Source organism: Rhinopithecus bieti, unplaced genomic scaffold, assembly GCF_001698545.2.
Source record: "Rhinopithecus bieti isolate Rb0 unplaced genomic scaffold, ASM169854v2 scaffold_42745, whole genome shotgun sequence".
Classification (NCBI taxonomy): Eukaryota; Metazoa; Chordata; class Mammalia; order Primates; family Cercopithecidae; genus Rhinopithecus; species Rhinopithecus bieti.
In genome coordinates, this window is record NW_016819184.1 from 1,735,410 (window position 1) to 1,758,440 (window position 23,031).

General features: G+C 49.5%; 1 protein-coding gene across 7 annotated transcripts in view; it reads right to left on the bottom strand.

Annotated features, from left to right (window-relative positions):
• The window catches only part of PTPRE (protein tyrosine phosphatase receptor type E), a 177,290-nt gene that overhangs the window by 38,719 nt on the left and 115,540 nt on the right, over positions 1–23,031 (bottom strand). For 5 of the 7 annotated variants that reach the window (XM_017858691.1, XM_017858690.1, XM_017858689.1 and 2 more), the window contains 4 exons: positions 8,079–8,194; positions 2,792–2,891; positions 2,444–2,517; positions 601–737 (listed from right to left, as the gene is read on the bottom strand). In XM_017858691.1, coding sequence (XP_017714180.1) covers positions 601–737; positions 2,444–2,517; positions 2,792–2,891; positions 8,079–8,194 — 427 coding nt within the window. Of the gene's footprint in view, positions 1–600; positions 738–2,443; positions 2,518–2,597; positions 2,733–2,791; positions 2,892–8,078; positions 8,195–23,031 lie in introns of those variants that run through there. The other 2 variants (XM_017858693.1, XM_017858694.1) reach the window with 2 other exon arrangements.

The following is a 23,031-nucleotide window of genomic DNA, read 5'->3' on the forward strand; positions in this document are numbered from 1 at the left end:
CATCCATCCATCCATCCATCCATCCATCCATCCATCCATCTGCCCTCCCACTCATCTATCCATCCATCCATCCATCCAGCCACCCACCCATGTTGATACACAAGCAGATATAGCTCGTGTTCCCTTAAGGCAGCTCACAGCTGCTTCCTTAACGCTGAGATGGTGGTTCAGAAGAGGAACATTGCCTACTCTGATTAGATGCTCCAGCTCTCAGAAGCCATGAAAGGATGGTTTGGGGCTCTGTTGCTTTCCCCATGATATTGTCATATTGTGCTATGCTCAGGCCCTAGCCTTCTACATTATTGAGATAACAGTGTTTCTGTCACAGTTGATTTTAGAACTTGACACTCAGAGTGTGGGAGGTGGAAGGAGGCTTCACAAACCTCTAACTCAACTGTCTCATCTTATAAATGAGGAAATAAGCATTGGTGAAGGGCATTGCACCACAAACCAGGTTTCCTCCCACGCCCATTCATGGGACAGTGTCCTAACCGATGCAAGGGTTCCGAGTCTTTGGGATAATTCATCCTGAACTGTAACACTGGATTTCACAGGTCTCGACCACAGGGCACCCAGCAGGGGGCCCCTCCCCACACTCACGTTGAACTCCTCCCGAAACTGCTTGCAGTCGTCGGCAGATCTGATACGGATCTCCTCCTCGAGGTGCTCCACAGGGATGGGAAAGTACTTCTTGGGCCCCGAGGGCGACCTGCTGAGCAGCATCACCCTTTGCTGCTCTGTGGGACCAAAAGAAACATGGGGGCCATTTAGCCACATTCCTGGACAGGTGACTGAGGAACCAAGCTGACCAACGACATTCCTGAAGAAATGACCAGGCTGGAGCTGGGACGGTTCTCTCAAATCACATAGCTGGGCTAAGCCGGGTCCCGAGCAGCTGATTCCAAACACTCGACTCCTATGAAGCATCTGCATCATTTACAAGTGACAGGCGTCCCTCTGCCCAGTGTCACCTGCTCTCTCTCATAGGAGACACCCTGTCCCCCTCCCTAGGTCACTCATCCACCCACCCTTCTGCCTCTCCTTCCCTCCAGCCCCTGCTCCTTCTAAAAAAGCATTCAAGACGGCCTCACTCTCCAGCTCAGCTTTCCAGGTTTGGAAATAAGAGTAATTATGGCTTCTGGGAGCAAACTCAGAGCAGTCTCTCTCAGCCTTTTCTTCTTCATAACAAATATTCCTGGTTCCTCAAACCCCATAAGCTCCAAGGGAAAACCACCCTTGTCTGGGGAGGGTGACAAGGGGCACTGAGAAGGAGAAGTACGTGTTATAAGGGAGTTCTTGGGCACATTCCTTCCCCAAGTCCGGAGTGAGAGGCAAGAACAGTCATGGGCACGTGTTACTCTTCCTGGAGAATGAGCTGATATTGACAGCCCAGCATGATATCATGGGTCAGCATGATAACCCAGCTGTCACACTTGCAAAAGGGCCTGTCCCTACCTGCAGAGCAGTTCTGAAGCCCAGTCAAAAACTTCACCCAAGGCTCATTCCTCCAAGTGACAGATAGGATCAGAATGAATGACGCTGAGCTTCCTTGCTACTCACCAGCCGCACCCTCTTCCCTCCCGTTCCTGCCGTTGAAACGTGCAGGGCAGGGAACCGGGGGCTGGAACAACGCAGGAAAACAGCACCTGGGGCCACAGTATCATCTAACCAGGGTCTCGGGTCTCACCAGCGCTGGGAGGCTACATTTCAGCTGGGTCCTTGTTGGTGATATTCTTTTAATTATCTAAGGTCCGTTTTAAGAGTCTATTTTAGTCTGACAGCACGTGTGTTTCCTTGAACCATAGAACTGACTACAGTTAGGTAGGAAGCTGACTCCAGGAAGTTGTAGTCACTGGAGTGAGAAGTAATATTTGTGTGGCCTCTGCCTTACACATGTTTCTCGGTCATCTCATCTCGATGTATGGAGAGAAAAACAATGTTCCGTTGTAAGTAGCAACAACAAGTTAGAAACTATACTTCTGATGGAAAAGTTGGAAATGCTCCCAGCTAACTCTGATGCTCTGTAAACATGAAGCACTTTAGTAGAGCAAGTCCCTTTTTCCAGCTTGATCCTAAAGCAGTACAAACCCAGTTGAATAGTTTATGAGCCAGACAGTCTTATCTAAGAACCATTGTAAGGCCTCACTGAAAAGTGTTACATGTCAGCACCCTGTGAAAATGACAGGATATGAACAGTCTCTCTAAAAAAAGCCACAAACAAAAATGTCTCAAACGTCCGTGTCACACCAGAGAGAAAAATGATCCTTAAAGTTTTGAAATCGTGAGACTCTAAATGACAGCATCATACCAGGTAAAGTGAGACGAAAGTGGCAAGGCACACCTCAAAATTTACTTTGAATGTTAAAGAGAGAAAGCACCTCAGTGTCTGCTAAAAAAGAACACATTTTTCCCCCAAGCCCCAGCCAGAGAGGAGCTTCTGTACCTTGCTCCTCCAAGATTCCGTTGGGCATCTTCTTGTCGCTGGCGCTGACCACAGCTTTCCTCTGCTTCCTGAACCTTAGAGACACAGGACTTGTTAGGTTTCCACACTTCTAGGTTCCCTTACAGCCAACAGCACTCGGCACAGCGATACCCACCAGGTGAGCCCGGAAAAGCTACTCCTGTTGCTCATGGCTGAGCCGTGCTAAGGCCTGGCCTGTGTGTATCTCCCAGGCCCGGCCACCCAGCCTCCCAGCTGCCCTCTGCTGCACGGCCCACGCCCGCAGCATCAGAAGGCTCATTTCCTCCTCTGAGCTGGTTGGGGCAAGTCAGTGCACCAGGACACTCCTACCTGAAGAAGTAGGCGGCGAGAAGGAGCACGAGGAGGAGCAGCAGCAGCGGCAGTAGCAGCCAGGCCAGCAGTGGCTGGGAGGCGCCTGGGTCCGGAGGGCCTGCAGGAGAAGCAGAAAGACCCTAACCCCTGACCTCACTTCACAGTTTGCAAAAGAGTCCCCCTCCGTGAGCTCTTCTTCCTGGACACCAGAACCCCACACTGTAGTTTGCAAAGTGGATCCATCATCCTGAAAAGGCCCCACGAGATAACAGAGAAGTAGCTTTGATTGTTCTGTTGATTCAGAGAAAGAATCCAGGACTGAGGAGTGGGTGAGGTGACTTGTCCAAGATCCCTGGGGCAGGCATGACAGGGGTGAGTTCCGCAGACCCCCACACGGCCTGGCTGCCTGGCTGCCTGGCTGCCTGGCTCTCCTGCTAAGAAGCTGGAGAAGGGTGAAGGGGCCAGTGTCCACCGCAGGGTCCTAAGACAGCACGGGAGGCTGACTTGGCATGGCTCAGCTCTCAGGGCCCCTTGGGCTGGGCAGGAGCTCAGGCATAGGGAGGCGGCCGGGCCCTGGGGCTGGATAGAGGCCTGTGGCCCCAGCGCACTGTGACCCCACCTTCCAGAGCCTCCAGGTCCCGATTCCACGTGTCAGAGGCTGAGTGCCCAGCCACCACCCGCCTCTTACTCTGTCCTTTGTACCTGACAGGCTGACCTTCCTCACCCGGGAAGAGACTGCAGCTCCAGGCCCAGCTCAGTGGCTTTGTTGCTGCTCAGGACATGCCCCTGGCTCACCAGCCCAAATTCCAAGGGGCCCTGGTGACCTCGCTGCCACCTTTGGACCCCACCCGCTCTCCCAACGTCGGACTTTGTTCCTGCTCCTCCCCAGCTGGCCACACAGCCCCCTCCTCACCAAAATGTTCCCACTCCTCAAGGACAATCTCAAAGGCCCCCCCCCCTCTCCAAGAAGCCCACTGGACTCCTCTCTTGTGGACCCAGAGAGGGCCTGGATGCCTCAAAGCGCAAACCTTACTCTGCCGTGAGTGAACAGGCCCTCAGCATGACTGCCGTGGCGCCCAGGTTTCTGGGGAAGCCCCTCGAAGGCAATGATTGGGGTAGTAGCTGCCTCTGTTCAGGAGGCCAGAGATCAGGATCAGAAACCCAATGGCCTTCTAGGGGCAGGTGAGAGCATCCCCGGGTGGCGTGGTGAGGCCAGTGGGGGGTGGGAGTGGGGACTCCCCACGTCCTGCCTGCAGGGACGGCTACTTCTGAGTTCCAGCCCACTGGGGCCAAGCACAAGGGGTGCCCACAGTGCCTAGTTCTTCCTACTTTCCTAAAGAAGAAATTCATGTTTTTATGTAAACATTTTCTGAGTTTTAAATATTGGTAAGAAATTCAATTGAAATACAATTTTTTAAAATGGTGTGAACTAGGAAGAAAACAAAAATGTCCTCTGGGCACCAACATGGTCCAGACAGGAGGCCAGGAGGCATCTGAGAAGGAAATTCCAGTCATAGTCTATTTTCATTTCATGCTGTTGTGGATCCGACGGGGTGGGACAGAGGTCAAGGTGACCAGTCCCCAGGGTGGTCATCCTGAAGCAGCCTTCTTCCTGAATGACTGTCCAGCTATTGCCCAAAGCAAAGTGTGTGTGTATGTTCACACTGATTTTATACATATGTACACTTGCAACTTGTGTGTGTGTGTGTGTGTGTGCATGTTTGCTTACACAGAATCTGATCCTGAAAGTTGAAAACTTTAGGCTTGAATATGACTTTGGAGCAGACAAAGAGAATGGCAACCTTGGCTAGAGTGTGACCACCCAGCACCCTCTGCTCAGGAAGCTCATTCTGAGCTCCAGCCCAGAGCTGGGGTCTTCCAGGGACCATCTCAGTTCTGCCCCAGGGCACAGCTGCTCTCACTGTGGCCCCCGTCTTATCTCCATCCCTCTTCTCCTCTCCCACCTTCATGCCAAGCCCTCCTTCCCCCAGGGCCCCTAGAGGCGGAGCAAGTCCATACTGGAAAGATGTGGCTCACTCAAGGACAGGTGCGCAGACAATAGTTTAAGGTCCCAGCTCACTCTGGCCTAAAACTTTCAATGTTCAGGAACCTGTTCTCTTTGCCAGAGTTAAACATAATTAAGATTTCAAAGCGTATCTTTCCTGACATTTTCTTCTATAAATTTACATTCATAAATATGCAGGTTTGGGAAATAAATAGACCATACTACTCCTCTCGTTTCATCTAAAGCTTCATGGATTGTAAAAAGTATCGTTATTTTAAGAACCACTAAGAAAGAAAAAAAATGATACTGATTATAATTGTGAAGTGCTACCAATTTTAAGACACGTCCCCATATAGCCACATTAAATATGAAAGAAACAGGTGAAAGGCGCCGCGGGGCAGTTCTCCAGCTTGCCTTTCTGGTACGGCTGTCTGTCTTGGAGAGTTTCCATGTCAGCCCAGATAAGCTTCCTCATTCTGTTTAATAGCTGCTTGGATTCCACTTTTTGGATAGACCAAAATAGGATGGACGTTTAAGTTGTTTCCAACTTTTCTGCTATTACCTACAGTTCTGCAACACACACACACACATATATATATCTCTTTGTGTCTCCAAAGTGTTTCTGTAGGATAGCTTCTGTGTTAGCCTCTACGCCTGTTACATTTTAACACAATTGCCAAGTTGGCAGCCCCAAGTTTCCAACTTCTACACTCATATATAGCAGGGGTCTCCAACTCCCCCAGGACACGGATGGGTACCAGTGTGTGACCTGTTAGGAACTGGGCCACACAGCAAGAGGTGAGTAGCAGGTGAGCAAAGCATTACCGCCTGAGTGCTGCTGCCTGTCAGATCAGTGGTGACACTGGATTCTCACAGGAGCCCGAGCCCTATAGTGAATGACAGGGACCTAGGTTGCTTGTTCCTTAAGAGAACCTGATGCCTGGTGATCTGTCACTGCCTCCCATCACCCCTAGAGGGGCCGTCTAGTTGCAGGAACACAAGTTCAGGGCTCCCACTGATTCTACATGATGGTGAGTTGTATAATTATTTCATTGTATGTTACAATGTAATCATAATAGAAATGAAGTATACAATAAATATAATGCACTTGAATCATCCCCAAACCATGCCCTCCTCACCCCCACCCCCCACCAACTCCACGGAAAAACTGTCTTCCATTAAACTGGTCCCTGGTGTCACAAAGGTTGCGGAACGCTACCCACAGTGGGCAATGGAGCAATTTCTCTTCTCTGGGATATTGCCGACCCTTTTCATTTTGGTCTAGCTGATAGGTAAAATGATACTGTTATTTTAACTTGCATTTCTCTAATTTCTAGAGAGTTGAGTATCTTTTCAGGATTAGTGAAACATAATCAGATATTTGTATTCTGCCTGGTCATATTCTTTACTCGTGTTTCCACTGTGTTCTTCTACATATTATTTTTTATAGATAACATTTTATTATATAATTTGTAAACATTTACCTTCAATTCCTTCTGTAAAAGAATGTGTCTGGATGAGTACTGAATATAATTTGTTCAATGAACCAATGAAACAGCTTCCTGTTATTTTGGCACACTGTGGCAACGTGTTATCATCTGAAATGGTCCTTCATACTTCTTCCGGGGGTCAGGTGAAGATTTGAAGGGCACTTCACAGGGTCAGGTTCCTTCTACAATTCTAGGTCAAAGGAGCCCGTCTGCACCTTATAACCCGAGGCCCGTTTCCCTCTTGCTTGTGGACCAGCAGCCTTGCTCAGCACGCAGAGGCCCTGGCAGAGGCTGGACCAAGGTGTGAGTTTCACATTTAGTTCTGCTCTGGGTGCTGAGGTCACACGACGGTGTCCTTCTCCTGAAAGCAACACCCCATGTCTGTGGCAATATGTGAGCCAATAATTTTGTTTTCAGATAAACTGAAAAGCCTCAGAGGTGGAGTGGACGTCATCCTGCCGGTGCCCACAGTGCCATCTGAGGGACTGTCTGCAGAGCCCGGGCAGATTCTTCCCCACGGTTGTGCAAACGGATGTTCTGCCATTGTGACTCCTGGATGTGAAGGGACATCCAGGCAGTTTGTCAGATATTTCTAAGTGGCCAGTTGATTTGCATTGGGAAGAAAAGTCGGGATTGTAGGTTGAAATAACTCATTGAATCATCAGTGACCTGCCCCTGAAGGACTGGCTTCAAAGAGGCAGGTTTATATTTGCTGGCAGCTTCTGGTCTCTCGTTTTTGGGGTTTTAGATGTCTCTGAGGTTTCAACATGAAGAGGAAAAAGACAGGTGGGCGCTTAGAACTGCTCTCCTCACTGGAGGTTCTGTTGTTAGAAATCTTCACTCTTTCCTCCTCCTGGGACCAATGGTACATTCGCAGGACATTTATCCAGGGTTAGAAAATCATGTGGGGCCCTCAGTGTGACTTTGCTCACAAGCTCCCACCCCCACTTCTCTCTTGGTCTTTTCTGCATAATGCCTAGACATCACAGTCCACTCGTGAACGCTTCAGCAGGCATCTTGAAAGGCGAGGACTCTTCTTTTTAAAAATAAAACTAACCATGATGCCAATATCTGACCTAAAATATTAAGAATAATTTTTTTTCTTTTTTTTCTTTTTTTTTGAGACGGAGTCTTGGTCTGTCGCCAGGTGGGAGTGCAGTGGCGCAATCTCAGCTCACTGCAACCTCCACCTCCTGGGTTCAGGTGATTCTCCTGCCTCAGCCTCCTGAGTGGCTGGGAATACAGGCGTGCACCACCACAACCAGCTTATTTTTGTATTTTTAGTAGAGATGAGGTTTCACCATGTTGGCCAAGATGGTCTCGATCTCTTAACCTCGTGATCCGCCCCCCTCGGCCTCCCAAAGTGCTGGGATTACAGGTGTGAGCCACTGCACTCGGCCTAAGAATAATTCTTTAGTTCATGTCATTAACGGTCACATCAGGGACATTAACTGTCACATCGTCTCATCCATGTACGTTCATGGTTGGTTTTCTGCACAACGGGATTTTGAGGGATTTTTAACCCTATTGCTCTCCCGCCTCCAGCCAAGGCTGACCCCGACTCTCAGCTGGGGTTGTAGAGGGGACACCTCTAGAACACTAAGCTTTGCTGAACAACCAAATGCTAAACTAGCTTATTTAGCCTTCCTGTTTTTAGAGGCACAAACTATGAAAAGCACACTAAGAAATTGAGCCACACCAGTCGTCTCTTACCCTAAGCCCCCTTTTCACCCTCTGAATGGTCCCAGGAGCTCAGGAGGAGGCAGTAAGGGAGGCAGCCAGGGAAAGGGAGAGGGGGATGGGTCCTTACCTGAGGTCGTGGTGGTCTCGTTGCTGTCGGCAGCAGTCTCGTTGCCCCTGAGAGCCCTGGCGAGCGGCAAGCTAAAACCCACCAGCAGGAGTGGGCACAAGGGCTCCATGGTGGACCTGCAGAGAGGCAGGGACAGGCTCAGAGGTCATCCAGCAGCAGCAGTGGGACCCTCCGGTGCCAGGCAGTGACGACGAGGATAAGAGCCAACTTCATTTCAGGGCTTCCTCTGAGCCAAGAAGTTTGCCTGTCACTTTCACGGATCATCTCACTGAGCCTTCCCAACACCAGGGGGATACAGTCACTGACTACGGACATTCACTCAAAGGAGGGAACCAGGACTCAGAGGACCCGTTTGGTTGATGGTTAGTAGGGGCAGGTCGGGGACTGGAACCCAGGGCGATCTCATCTCAGACCCCTGCCCTCCCCGGAACCATTTAGGAGAAATCACTTCTGGGTGACCTAGCCTGGCGTCCTGGACCCTCTACCATCCACCCTCCACTCGCCCTGCTAACTCTACCCCTCCCATTCAAGCCTTGCTCTCTGGCCAGCTGTCCTCTTCACACCCAGCAAGACACTGCTTTTCAATCTGTTTCTTCGTCCTCCTTCACTCTGCCTGGGAAATGTCGATCCTCCAGGGCCTAGTTCAGGCAGCCTCATCGCCCAGCTGCAGCCAAGTTCTCTGTTCCTCGCTGCTCCAGCACACTCAGTCTAGCTCCTGCGTGCTTGGTCTGGCTCCAGCATGCTCTGCCTGGCTCCAGTTTGACCCTCGCATCTGACCATGGCCATGTCTGAACTCTCAGGTGAAGTGGAGGTAAGTTGCCTCTGGAAGGATGAGGCCATGGTCCACTCATCTTGACAGAGCCAATTGAGTACCCTGGGATGCTGGTGAGTATTTATTGGGGGTAGGGGGTAGGAATGCCCAGGGGCAGACCCAGACTGTAAACTGGCTCAGCACAGAAAAAGGCTCTTTCATGCTGAGGACCCGTGGGCCATCACCTCAGATCTTCACCTGGCACTCCATTTTGCCAGAACATCAGAGCATCGCTAAATGTGGCAGTGACTGCTTGGTGGTGTGGAAACCCCTCACTAGAGCCTCACTGGCAGGTGCAGGTGGGCAGTGGCACCTGCTGAATGGGATTTGCTGTTGATGATGCAGACATGCAGTGGAGGTGTGCTCCCCTCCACTCCCCACCCCCTGAACCCCGTCCAAGGTCAGCCTGTCCCCACCAGCAGCCCTCTCCTGCCTGAGGCCTCCCTCAGGGATGCAAATGGACCCCATTTCAGAACTGACGCCAAGAGACATCCATTCCCCGGCTGCTCACATGTTAAACACTAATGCTTGTAATTAGAGAAGACATCTGAATGAGCGTGAAAAATCCTAATTGTGTTTCAGTAATCACCACTATTAAGATGAAACCATTATGAGGACATTATAACAATTAGCCCAAAACAACTACGATGGTGGCAATCAGCACTTTTACTTCTTTCCTCTTTTTTTTATTTCCAAAATACACATTTTAGATTTGTAAAATGAGCCATATACACAAATAATTCCACGAGCACCTACTATGTGCTGGGTATTTCATATCTGTATTATCCACACAATAACCCCACAGGGCTGAGAAACAGAGGTTCCCAAAGGATAAAGAACTGGCCCAAAGTCAGGCTGGAGGATATGGAGGAACTGTGATTTGAACCCAGGAACCCTGGAGACAGAAGCCCTCACCCCCGCTGCATGCTGCCCTGGCCCTCCCACGAAGCAGGCAGCTCTGCCCATGTAGGCACACACTGTTTTCAAAAATCTGTTACTGCACACTGCCACAATATTTTTAATATACTTGAGTAAATTACCAAGTAATTGATTGGGGAATATTAATTGGTTTAATACAACTCCAGAGATGCAGACTTCCTAGCTGAAACATTGTCTTATCTCATGCATTAATTTGATAACCCTCCTCTTCAAATGCTCAGTGATCTAAGAGGAGGCTGACACCCTTGAGAAAGACAAAGATCATTTTGTTCATTTTTTAGAAACTGGGGTCCAGAAGTGCTCAGGGGAGCCGCAGGTGATTTTCTGACGTGAGCAGCAGTGGGCAACAACCTGCAGAATTCAAAGCCTGTCCACCTGCTGGAGCCCGGCTCTGTCCCCGTTATATTTTAAGGCCAATGACAACTTGCTAGTCCCTGGCCATTCACTCTCAGTGGGCTTGCACGAGTGACCTGGTCCAAATGGTGCTTGAAACAGTGATTAAAACCATGCAGACTTTTAAGGATTTGTAGTTCATTCATTTCTGTTGTGAGCCTACCACAGTGGTGGGGTTGGGTGCTCCATTTATTGAATCCTTCTATATTGTATTTCCAATTAGTTTGGAACTAAACTAAACTCACACTTAGGGCCTTGTTTGCAGAAAGGTTCACCATCTTTTTAGGACACTTAAGTTTATTTACAAAATAATTCTTTGAAGGCTCGAACATTTCTAGAATCTGATTGATGATAAGCAGGAGAGAGAAAGTGTATACTACAAAGCTGCAGTGTCTTAAAAATTCAACATCAGCCTAATTGCCATGAATTTGCAGTTTAGTTACTCCGTGTACATGTAACTATTTATAAATTTTGACATCAACAGCTTCTATTTTAACTGATGAGATGTCCAATTTGAACACAATTATAAATGCTGTGAGGCTGGGCATGGTGGCTCATGCCTGTAATCCCAGCACTCTGGGAGGCTAAGGCAGGCAGATCACTTGAGGTCAGAAGTTCGAGACCATCCTGGCCAACATGGAGAAACCCCGTCTCTACTAAAAATACAAAAATTAGCTGGGTGAGGTGGTGCACACCTGTAATCTTAGCTGCTCAGGAGGTTGAGACAGGAGAATCACTTGAACTCAGGAGGCAGAGGTTGTAATGAGCCAAGATTGTACCACTGCACTCCAGCCTGGGTGACAAAGCAAGACTCCATCTCGAATAAATAAATAAGTAAATAAATGATGTGTACACCACGATCAATTCCAAGTACAATACATTTACTACAAATGCCAAGCTTTACCCACACTTATATAATATCATATTCCTAATTCCCCCCCAAATAATTTTATCATGACGCTGATTCTTCCACTGCATTTCCTGTGACATTAGTAATTAAGTCAAGGTTTTGCCTTTGACAGGAGGAACATCCAAGTTGTATTGGGATTCCATGAAATGAATTAAAAAAAAAAAAATAAAACCACTATGGGAATGGACTGATTTAGTTTGAAAATCACTGCTTGAAAATGACACTGATGTAACACTGGCATCATCTGATGGTTCTTCTACCCTTGGGAGCACTAAGAGCTATCACTTCACCTTTCAGGTTTCACAGTGAAACCTGGAATTGAAGATGAGCAAAATTAGCTGAGAATACTTTTTGATCTAAGTGAAAAGTCATGCTTTGTGAGCAGTTGGCAAAGCACCTTCAATTTATCATCCTCAGGCACAGGGTTCTTCAAGCAGCCACTTAGTGAATACGGATGATCTCTTAGCAGCTTTTTATTTCTTTCTTGCTTCTGTGTGGTCAGCGATACCATTACAGCCCCCGAGGTAGTTAATAAATGTTTATAAGTATTTGGTATAAATTACAAATTATTCCAACATTATCATCAACTTTCTGGAAAAAAAAATCAGGGCTTGATACACCTTTTCTGGTTATTCCTGACTTACAAGTTTAAGGCAAATTCAGAAAGTTCTGCTGAAACATAATTTAAATAGAGTTGCAGATTCACACCATACAATAAATGCCCAAGCCTATCGAAGAAGAGTTCAGACTGTTTTTTACAAGTTGTATTGATTTCCTACAAATATTTCAAAATCCCCTACCCTGTAATTTCTCATGTTTCCCACAGATGCTGATGACCATGGCATCTCACAGGCCATGGTGTGGGCCGCAGCTCAACTGGCTGGTACCACAAGTGGCTAGCAGGAGCCCCAGCTTTGAAGCCTCCTCCCACCACACTGGGATGCCAACGGGAGTTGGTTCTAACCAACTCTTCTCCAAGGGCACTTTTTCTCTTCTAACCTGCCTGTTGTCCTTGAAAGGTAAGTGTTACTGACATTGTGTTAGGAAAGAGTGATGAAGAGAGAGAAGATGGTGGCTGTCATCTTCCAGATTTAGTCACCATTAGAGAGAGCCTATTCCTGGCACAGGTGTCTCCGTCCTATGAGAAGAGCATAGCAGAAGCTGGGAGGCACAAGTGAACAGCCTATGGAATCTTCCTGGATTCTGTTAATGCAAGTATTTCAACATTAAAAGTTTGATTTTCAGCCAGGCATGCTGGCTCATGCCTGTAAACCCAGCACTTTGGGAGGCCAAGGCGGGTGGATCACCTGAGGTCAGCGGTTCAAGACCACCATGGCCAATATGCTGTAACCCCATCTCTTGTAAAAATACAAAAAATAGCCAGGTGTGGTGGTGGACGCCTGTAATCCCAGCTACTCAGGAGGCTGAGGCAGGATAATTACTTGAACCCAGGAGGTGGAGGTTGCAGTAAGCTGAGATTGCACCACTGCACTCTAGCCTCGGTGATGGAATGAGACTCCATTTCAAAAAAAAAAAAAAAGTTTAAATTTCAATTGCTGTAAGATGAAAAATATGGAGTAAATGTGAAAGTGGACAGGACACAGGGACAACAAGCAGAAAATAGGGCTGTCTCCACTGAAGAGGGAAATACGGTCCCCTGGAGAGAATGCAGAGACACGGCGTGGTGTGGTGGGAACTGAGCCCTGGGGCCCTCCAAGATTTAGATCTCTGAGCCCTCTGTCATGAGACCTGCTCGTATTTTTCCTTCTCTCGACAAAACACATCTTGATTCTCCCCTTACTCAGTCTCATCCACATTTTGCTGCCCTGAAGATTCACACCTGAGCCAGGCAAGGAATGCAGCTTTGCTCAGGTCAGACCGATGGCTGCACCTGCCCCTCATCTGGCAGAGTCACACTCACAGGTACTTCATGGTCCCTAGGCCATTGCTTACTCAGAAGAGATGTGCTTTATCAGAGGCTACCTGGCAGGGCCGTGGGAAAGATCAATATAGGAAACAGAACCACTGCCTGAAACACCCTGGGCCGGAAAACAGCAGGGCCCACACAACACGGCTCCAACCATCTGCCCTCGGGGCTCAGCAGTAACGGTGTGAAACAATGGAAGTGCTGGGAATGTTGGAAACAGCACAGCCCTCCTGCTGTCTCCCACTGAGAAGAGGGCACCCAGCGCTGAGGCCTGCAGCCCCTCCACGCAGCCTCTGCTCAGGGGTGTGGCTGACAGAGGAGATGCTGGCCAGCTGGGCCCCAGGCCTCGCTGAGTGCAGCCCACCCTGGATCAGACCTCCAAAAGTGATGATGGCTGGACTAAGCTCTCGTGGGTAAGTTTATGCTACACTTTTGATTTCAAATAAATCCATTCAGCTGCTAGTTGAGGGAGACTCTCTAGACTCATGAGTACCTGCTGGTTGGCTTATGTATTCATCCATGCATTCATTCAGCATTGGTTACTAAGAGTTGACTGCCAGAATCTGGAGAGACAACTAAACAAGACAAACGCTGGCCTTGGCCCCTCCTCCCACCTCCCCACTTCCAAAGCTTGCGATTCAGCCAGAGAGAGAAAAGCCTTCAATAAATAGAATGCAACAGCGATATGTTAGGCGGTGGAAGCATACAATGTGGTAGAGGCGCCCTGCAGGGTGCCTGCCCCTGTCCAGAGGGGTCTGGAGGGCTGCCTGGGGAGAAGGGGAGTTAGCCAGTCCAAGGGGGCTGGGGAGGTGAGGGAGGCCTACAGGCGACAGAGAGCACAGGGCCCTGGGAACCCACAGAACCTGAATAGGACGTGGGCAACCAGGACTCTCTCCTGGCAACGCCAACGCTCAGTGTTCAGAGATGTCCAGGAAGACCTTTCTGGCAGGATTATCCATGCACGTGGCACCATTCAAGGCAGGGCCAACTCTCATGCAGGTCTCTACCCTGGTGCTGTCTCAGAGCTGCCACAGAGGAGGCGCTACGTGGCTGTTTTTGAAGGAATCGCCATGAAGAAATAAGGGGTCAGGGACTGGCACGCGGATTCTCTCCAGCACGTCAACTCACAGCACTTTCTGAAGGGCCATGGAGCCTGAAGACCCAGCTGGTTTGACATCTCTTTCTGCCTCTCTTTCTCATTAACTCTCATCCTCTCTCTCGCTTTCTCCTCCTCCACCCCCAGAGGAGGGCCTTTTCCAGAACACTTAACCTCTCTGCACCTGCTTCCCAATTAGTGAAACAAGAGAATCCCACGAGATCATAAATGAGTGAGTCGTGTAAACTGTAACTCATGAGGCAAGGGCTGGCTATTATAATGGCGTGGCCCCATCGTTCGCCAGGGCAGCAGCCGTGCTGTGGGAAACCGCAAACTCAGCAAAGCGAACGGTGGTGTTTGCTGAGTGGACGCGGTCTCTGCCACCACATCTTCCTGGGAGGGCCTCGGAGGGGTGAGGGAAGCCCACATGGGGAGCCTCTTTCGTTTCCACAAAGAAGCCTGCAATTCCGGAGCCTGCACCTCCACTGGGCTCTGTGTCTGTGTGCGCCCCCTGGGTTTTTCTTTGAGGTTTTTCGTTCTCCTGTGATGGTTGGTGGGGGGATGGAGATAAGTGTCCTGTCCCGGCCCCCAGAAGAGCAATCTCTCCACAAAACTCAGAAGCAGCCTGGGCGGATCTGACTGCTGAGGCATTGATGCCTAAGAGCTGTCTGTGCAGGCAGGTGGGTGGAGGAAGCTGGCAGTCCCTAAGGCCTCCGCCCTGGTGATGCCCATTGTGGGGGCCTTAGGCAGGCCTGGGCTTACAGTCCGTCTCCGCTCAACTTGGACACATGCCGTCTTTTCCTCATCCTCCTCTTCTTGAAAGGCTTGTTATTCAGCTGGAAAAGAGATATTTTTCAGCAGATTTTCTCTATTCAGAAATAGACTAAAGCTTCTGCTGGAGTCTGGCGTTATTCCAGAGAAAGGAGACGCACGGGCCTTCAGCAGTGCACCGCCTGCAGCGAAGTCATCCAGTTTGGGCATCCTGACTCGGTTCTCCCACGGCGTCCTTCTCATCTGCTGTAACCGAGGTCAGGGAGAAGGCCCTGGGTGGTGTCTGGCCTGAGAGGGTCAATTGCGCTGCCTGCTTCAGATGCCCCATGGGCTGGCGACTCTTCTGGTCTTTGGTGCTGACGCCCACAGGCCTGGCTCACAGTGGGTGCTGGGTCAGGGCTGGTGGAGAACAATAGTGCTGGGAGCCAGGACCCGCCCCTGTGTTAGAGAAAGGCAGCAGCTTGGAAACCTGTAGGCCGGTCTCCCGTCCACTGAGTCACCAAGAACTAGGAGGCTGCAGCCGGTTGGGAGGATTCTGGAGGTGCTCTGCCCCCAGCTGGGGCCCTGAGCCCCCACGAGGCTTCCGCGTGGGGCATCTGATGACTCACATGGACCACAGCACAGCAGCTCAGTGGGCTTGGAGTTAGGAGCTGGAGGATGAAAGCCACCCACTCTTATCTGCCTCTGAGGAGTCTGCAATCAAGAGGGAGGATGTCCCCATAAGGTAAATAACCACAGGACGGGGCATGTGGGGCAAAAGGCAACTGCAAAGTGGAGACAAATCCCAACGGGAGGCCTCTGGGGGGACCCTGAGCAGAGACAGAGCAGGATAGCGCTCTGGGAGGAGGACAGCCGAGGCCAGAGGAGATAGCATTCAGGACAGGGGCCAGACATCTGGGGTGGCCAGGGCTGGGCTGGGGCAGTGTGGAAGCGAGTGGCCACAGGTGGGGACTGGGCCTCATCCCAGAGGGTCTCAAGGCCTCCCCAGGGATGGAGGCTTCTTGCTGGGGGCAGATCCCCGCTCCTGGCCTTGGCTTCGTGCTCTGGGAATGAAGGCAGCAGAACCCAAGAGCCAAGGAGCCCTGGGCCCCAGCAGGCTGCTCTGCTGTGCCTGAGGGAGTGGGGTCTCAGGGACAGAACGGGGCCACCCCTTCTGCTGGGCGCTGAGGGCGAGCCTCCTGCAGCGGGGCAGTGGCCCTCTGCAGCCTGTCCACATGAGGGGCTGAGCCAGGGCCAGGTGTTCTGTGTACTGTCTCACCTTTGCCCCGTTTTTCCTAAGAAATGCAGATTCTGTGACCTTCAGAGGCAGCTGAAGAAAGAAAAGATGGAGGAGATCACGGCCCAGCAATTCCCAGCCTAGGGTAGGCAGCAGGTTCAATGATATACTTGAGGTCCTAATCCCCGAGTGTGACTGCGTGTGACCCGAGTCCCTTCTGCCTGCCAGGAGTGAGGCCACCTGAGATCACAGCAGGGACTGGGCAGGAGCCAGGTGCAGGGCAATCCAGATCCCATATTTAACCGACGGTGAGGAGGCCTCCTCACTTCTCCCTGAGCCTGGCAAACATGGCTAACCTCCTTTGGAGAAGTTCTGTGAATCATGTGTCTGACGCAGGCTGGTGAAGCACAGAGTTCTCCGGAAATCCAGCGGTCTGCACCGTCAGTGTCCCGGGCTCACTGCCTCTGGAGACTCCCACACCCCCAGCCAAAGTCAGGACCCTCCCCTGAAGCCTCTGCCATGACCTGTCCTGCCTTAGGGAGGTGGAGACCCTCAGCGTGCAGGTGTCCCACCTCACTGTGCCTCTCAGCTTCTTTGTTTCTGCCCAAAACACAGGCTCCTGAGTGGCCTCCTGTGGGTGTCCTGGGACTGTCACCTGCCCTCTCTCAGCCAGGTGGGCTCAAACTGCAGGGGCAGCATCTCTGGTCCAGATTGGGGTCTGTCTCAGTTCATTTATCCAGGATCTTTTGGCAAAAAGAGAAAGACCAAGGATTATCCCCTTTCAGGAGAGCTCAGCCTGCTTTTTCAGGCTCTTCAAGGCCCATCCATCCATGCATGGAGAAATAACATGAATGCTGGTGTGGAAACGATGCCTGGATACCTTTCCAAATGCTCCATGGCCCACTTTTCCAGAATCCACCCTGATCATGCAGGTGCTGCCCGGTTATCTTTCCAAAGGCTCCATGGCCCACTCTTCCAGTATCCATCCTGGTCATGCAGGTGCTGACCCACATGTTTCTGGGTTAGGAAGGAAAGCAAAGGCCAGGAGGCAGAGGCTGATCCCTTTATCTTCTGATAAACCCGAGAGCAGAACAGCCTCAACAAGGATAATTACAACAGGGAAATGGCATTCCTGGCCAGTGGACAAGCACCTCCTTTAAACTACACCTCAGAGCCCCACTTTGACTTGCATCCTATGGGGTGCTGGTCAGTGGGGGCTGAATTCTGGGGTGCTGGGCATCCCTCTACCATGCAGGCACCACAAAAGCAGCCGAGGAGGGACAGTGCTCAGAAGCAGACAGCCACACAGACCACTGGGCTCCATCAGGCCTCTCACCGCAGGAAGCACAGGCCGGCAAGGCCAGAGATAATTCCTCAGAATAATTGCTAATAATACAAATCAACCTTTTTGGACACTGAGTACATACCAGGCCCTGTGCTAAGTGCTTCTAACCTAAGCGCCACCTCATTGCCTGCTAACACCCCCTCTAGGAAATAGGGACTACCATAAGTCCTGCCCACAGACATGAAAACCACAGCTGCGTGTTGACCCTCTCTGCATCTGTATCTAATACTGCACCTGTTTTCTATGAAATCAGGACAATATGACTCATAGGGCAAGATGATTATTTGTTTTACATGGAGAAAAACAAAAGCTCAAATAAAGAAAGTATGTTTTCTGAAGGAGAAACACAATCCAGACATTCTCCAAGCTTCAAGTATGAATATACTTACACGGATGAAAGATTTAAAGAATAACAATAAAAAACCCTTAACCGTAAAATTTGTCGACTCAGCAAGTTTCAGATGTAGCCACAGTGAGCTGGCCTCTTTGGAGACGGTTTTGCTTGTTAAAGAGAAAAGGATGCAAAGGGCTTGCTTTTTATCTCCGTTGGTGAAGGTTGGAATTGAATGCTTTTGAACAAAAGTAACTGCCTGTGTCTAAATGTAAAATCACTGAAACATTACTAAAAGACTGGCAAAGAAGTCCAGGTGTTAAGAGAGAAAAAGTGGGAGAGGAAACAGGCAGAGAGAAATAAGGATGAGAGGCTTGGTGGTGTCCCTGGTCTTGTTATCACTGCAGGGACCTGAATGGACCCACAGTGTCCTCCAGGGGTCTGGGCAGCAGACCAGCTGTGCTCTGGACAAGCCCGAGCTGACTCACTTGAAGTGGGTGTTGTTCTGTATCTTCCGTCACTGAAGACAGATAGGGGAAAGGTCAGGTGTCAGCCAGGTGGAAAGCAGGAAGGGATAAAGATATACTGCTTTGTGCTGGCTGGCAAGGGTGCAGAGGGCCTCCTGCTGGATCCTCCCCTAACAGTCCCTCAGACAGGCAGCGCCCCTCTGCCCTGGAATACAGATGGATGAGGACAGGGAGGTCAGAGATGGTGAGGCATCTGCCCACCGCACCTGGCTGGCCAACCAGAGAGGCGCTGGGGGTTTGAGGGAGGAAGTGCTGTGTTCTTTCTTCTGCAGCCTGGAGCCCACCTGGGCCACGCAGGGTCAGGCCACACAGCCTCCCACCATGCATGCACGCTTGGCCTGCCAGGGATGAGTTGTTTTGGGGTTTCCAGAGATACATGGGAGACCCTCGGGAGGCTGGAAACTGAATTCTGAGCACATGCTGGGAGATTGTACCCCCGGAAGTAGCTGGCTCTGGTGGCCAAAGAAAGGCAGCCATGGACACAAAGATGTGTCTCCCTCCCCTTACACACATGTCCCCTGCCCCTATACACACAGGCCAGGTGTGTTCAGAGGCATCTGAGGTCCCTGGGGAACAGACCGTGCCCTGGGAAAGAGGGTGACCTGGGAGGCTGCTGGGAGCTGGGGAGTGGCTGCTTCCCTGGGTCTCCTGGAGCAGATTCTGGTGGAAAAGTCCAGCCCCACACGCAGGGCTCTGCGGGCAGTGTTGCCTTCGGACCCGAATCCAGTGCAGGCACGGAGGCCCCAGGGTTTAGGGAGTTCCTGTGGGGATGAAGAGTGGCACTGAGCTCCCTCCACGTGAGGCTGCATGGAGAGGCTGCAGGGTCTGGGAGGAGCTCAGGATGAGGGCACAGGGTCCAGCTCCGACGCCCAGGCCTACTCCTGACTGTGTGGGTGACTATGGAGGTGATGTCTGCAGTTTACTCATCTATAAGTGGGGCAATAAAATCTATCGCTATTTCCATACTCAAACGACCACGTCCTGACCTCACCTCCCCAGTGGGAGGCTTGGAATCTGCAGATGGGGTTTCCTTGAGTGAAGAAAAAGCTCCAGCAAAGCTAAGACAGAGAAGCCTAAGCCGTGGGTCCTCACTAGGGAGTCACAGCACTGACCCCATTCCCTGATGCTGGCAGAGTAACAGAGAGTGGTAATTTGTTGTAAAAGAATTTTAAAAATCCATGATGTCTAAGAGTTAACAATGCTTCATAATTCATTTCAGTGCTTTTTTCTTTTTCTTTTTCTTTTTTTTGAGACAGGATCTCATTCTGTCACCCAGGCTGGAGTGCAGTGGCATGATCATGGCTCACTGCAGCCTCAAACTCCTGGGCTCAAGCCATCCGCCCACCTCAGCCTCCTGAGTAGCTGGAACTACAGTTATGCCCCATCATACTTGCCTAATTTCATTTGTATTTTTTGTAGAGATGGGGTCTTGCTATATTGCCCAGGCTGGTCCCAAACTCCTGGCCTCGAGTGATCCTCCCGTCTTGGCCTCCTAAAGCGCTGGAAATAGAGGTGTGAGCCACTGCTCAATGCTTTCTTATGTAAATGCTGCAGAAGCCCCGAGTGCACACCTGTGGATTATACACTAAACTTTATTTGATCAAAGAATTTTTTAAAAAGCAAAAGAAATTTTAAAGCCGCAGGAAGTCCCCTGATGGGCTCCCTCCTGGGGCTCCCTGCCTGGCTGGGACTGGGCAGGCCCAGATGCTGAGGGGGTGGTACTAGCACAGGCACAGGGTCTACCCGAGGACTCAGCAGCACTCTACCCAGGCCAAGGACCGGTAAGAACGCTGGTGGGTCAGGAAGTCTGTTAAGGGATAATTTCAATTTCCTATGTGCCAAACTCTAATTCTCTAATTTGCATAATTCCAATTATGCATAGTGTCCTCTTGAAAATGAATAAAAAGTAAAGAGCTTATTCTGTGAGAATTAAGTCTATGTTGATTCCAATAAAGACAACAGACCCACAGACAGCTGGAAACACAAAGAAGCTTCTCGAAAGCACATTTTCTCAGACCCTAAAGCCACACTCGAATTCATTTAATCAACAACCAACAAGCCCACTGGCTAATTACCCATTTAAAGCATGTGAACCTTACAATAGCTGGGGCCAAATAAGACAGAGTGAACTATATATAGCTTGACTTTTACTGGATACATTTCCGCCCTACAGAGGAAAATTATCCTTCTTGTCTTGAAAGAGCAAAGCAAGGAAGCCCCTGAAAACCTTAAAGGGATAAATCTTCATTCCTGAATGGGGGTCCCATAAAACCAAAGATGGAAGACAAAGGTTTCCTTACCAAATCTCAAATTGGAGGACAATGTACAATGTCTCACAATTCTTCATGAGTTTTGAAGATTACCAATAATTTATTTTTCCCATCCTTGTAGCAGCTGACTGTCATTTCAAATAACATATACCACCAATACCACCAAAGATACTGATTGAATCCTTTACTCATTAAAAATTACCACCTAAGCAGTGACAAGATAATTGTGTTTGGGATAGTCTCTGGATCTTACCAAGACCAAATTGTTATTACAGAGTAGACTATTTATGATCACGAAAGCATGCCCTGAAGACAGCAAGGTTAACCTCCACAGACAAAAGTAAACTACAATTAACAGACACTGAGGACACTGCCCTCAACACTTTTGCAGACTTGTTACTTTTTCCACTAGAAACTGCCATGGCTCTAATGGAAAGTACCATCAATTTATAGAGAGCAGTTCCCCCCTTATCTGTGCGGGATATGGTCTAAGAGCCCCTGAAGCCACAGATAGACTATACTATGCTTTTTCCTACACATACATACCTAGGTAGAGTTTATTCTCTACATTGGGCGCTGTTTAGGAGGTTAACAATAATAAAATAGAACAATTTTAACAATATGCTGTCATGGAAATCATGTAAACTTGGTCTCTCTTCTCTCTCAAAGTATCTTGTACTCTACTCACCTATTTTAGAACACAGTTACTGTGCTGTTTCCTATATGTACTATGTATATACACTATGCTTTTTCCTACACATACTATGTATATATACTATCCTTTTTCCTCTACATACTATGTATATATACTATCCTTTTTTCTATACAATGTATATATACTATGCTTTTTCCTATACATACATACCTACATAAAGTTTATTTTATGAATCAGGCACAGTAAGAGATTAACAACAACAATAAAATAGAACAATTCTAACAATATACTGTTGTGGAAATCACGTAAACTTGGTCTGTCTCTTCTCTCTCAAAATATTCAAAATATCTTGTACTCTACTCACCTATTTTAGAACACAGTTACTGTGCTGTTTTCTATATGTACTATGTATATATACTATGCTTTTTCCTGTATATACTATGTATATGTACTATCCTTTTTCCTCTACATACTATGTATATATACTATCCTTTTTCCTATACATACTATGCATATATACTATCCTTTTTTCCTATATAATGTATATATACTATGCTTTTTCCCATACATATATACCTACATACAGTTTATTTTATGAATCAGGCACAGTAAGAGATTAACAACAATAATAAAATAGAACAATTCTGACAATATCCTGTTACCGAAGTCACGTGAACGTGGTCTCTCTCTTCTCTCTCAAAATATCTTGTTCATTCTATTCATGTATTTTAGGCCACAGTTGACTGTGGGTAACTGAAATTGTGGAAGTGAAACTACGGATGGGGGCCACTATAGCAAATGCAGATGGCGCTCTCTACTCCCTGGGAGAGGCGCTCAGAGTCGTTTTCATCGTCTTCATGATTGTCTTTTCACATTAATGAAGACGTTCAGCTGCCACAGCCTGTCAAAATCACTATAATTCCAAGGGTGACTTTGGAGCAGCAATGGTGGTTTCTTTCCAGTCGACCGTCATCTCCCGGCCCTTGTTCACAGGACTCCACTCTGGCATCACACCCACCTCCAGCGCCCCTCCCAGGCTCCTGTGCCTGCCTGGGAAGCCCTGCCAGCTGTCTCCGCTGGTCATGATGGCTGGCTGTCCGCTGCTCCATGTGCCTCTCTGTCTGCTTTTCTCTCTGAACTTGAACATGAGCTCCTGTGAGTCAGGGCCCTCTCATGGTCTTGCACTTTCTGGAGGGGCCTCTGGAGGGGCAGGGCAGAGTCCAGAGCAGCAGCATCCTGTGAAACTGTGGGAGGGTGACCAGGAGGAGTGCAGGGAGGTGTGTGCCTCCCTCTCACTGGGGGAGTCAGCATGGGCCAGGCCAGGCCCTGGGCCATCGATTCTGAAGCTGCCGGGCACCTCCTGTTCTGGACCTGAGCTTCATAAAACTCCTGGAGAATGCCCAATGGGGCCTTGGGATTCCCCCTGCAGGGACAGGAAGGTTGTGAGAGGCACAGCTCCCACTTTCACAAGGCCTGGGGGCAGCCCTGGCCCTGCCCTGTTTCCTCGCTGGGCATCGTCTCAGGTCCTGTCTGAGTGCTTCTCAGGGAGCAGGGTGCTGGGTGCACCTGGGGACTCAGTGCTGCTGACTCAGGAGGGGCCTGGGTGGTGCTGTGAGATTCTCCAGGGCTTCCGAACATGGTAAAGGCACTTTCAATGTGATGATGATCAGGTCAAGATCACCTCTTCTACATTGTGACTTTCATTTGACTTTATCTGGGCTGTGTCGGAAAATCAATTTGTCACGTCCTTCAAACAGGATCC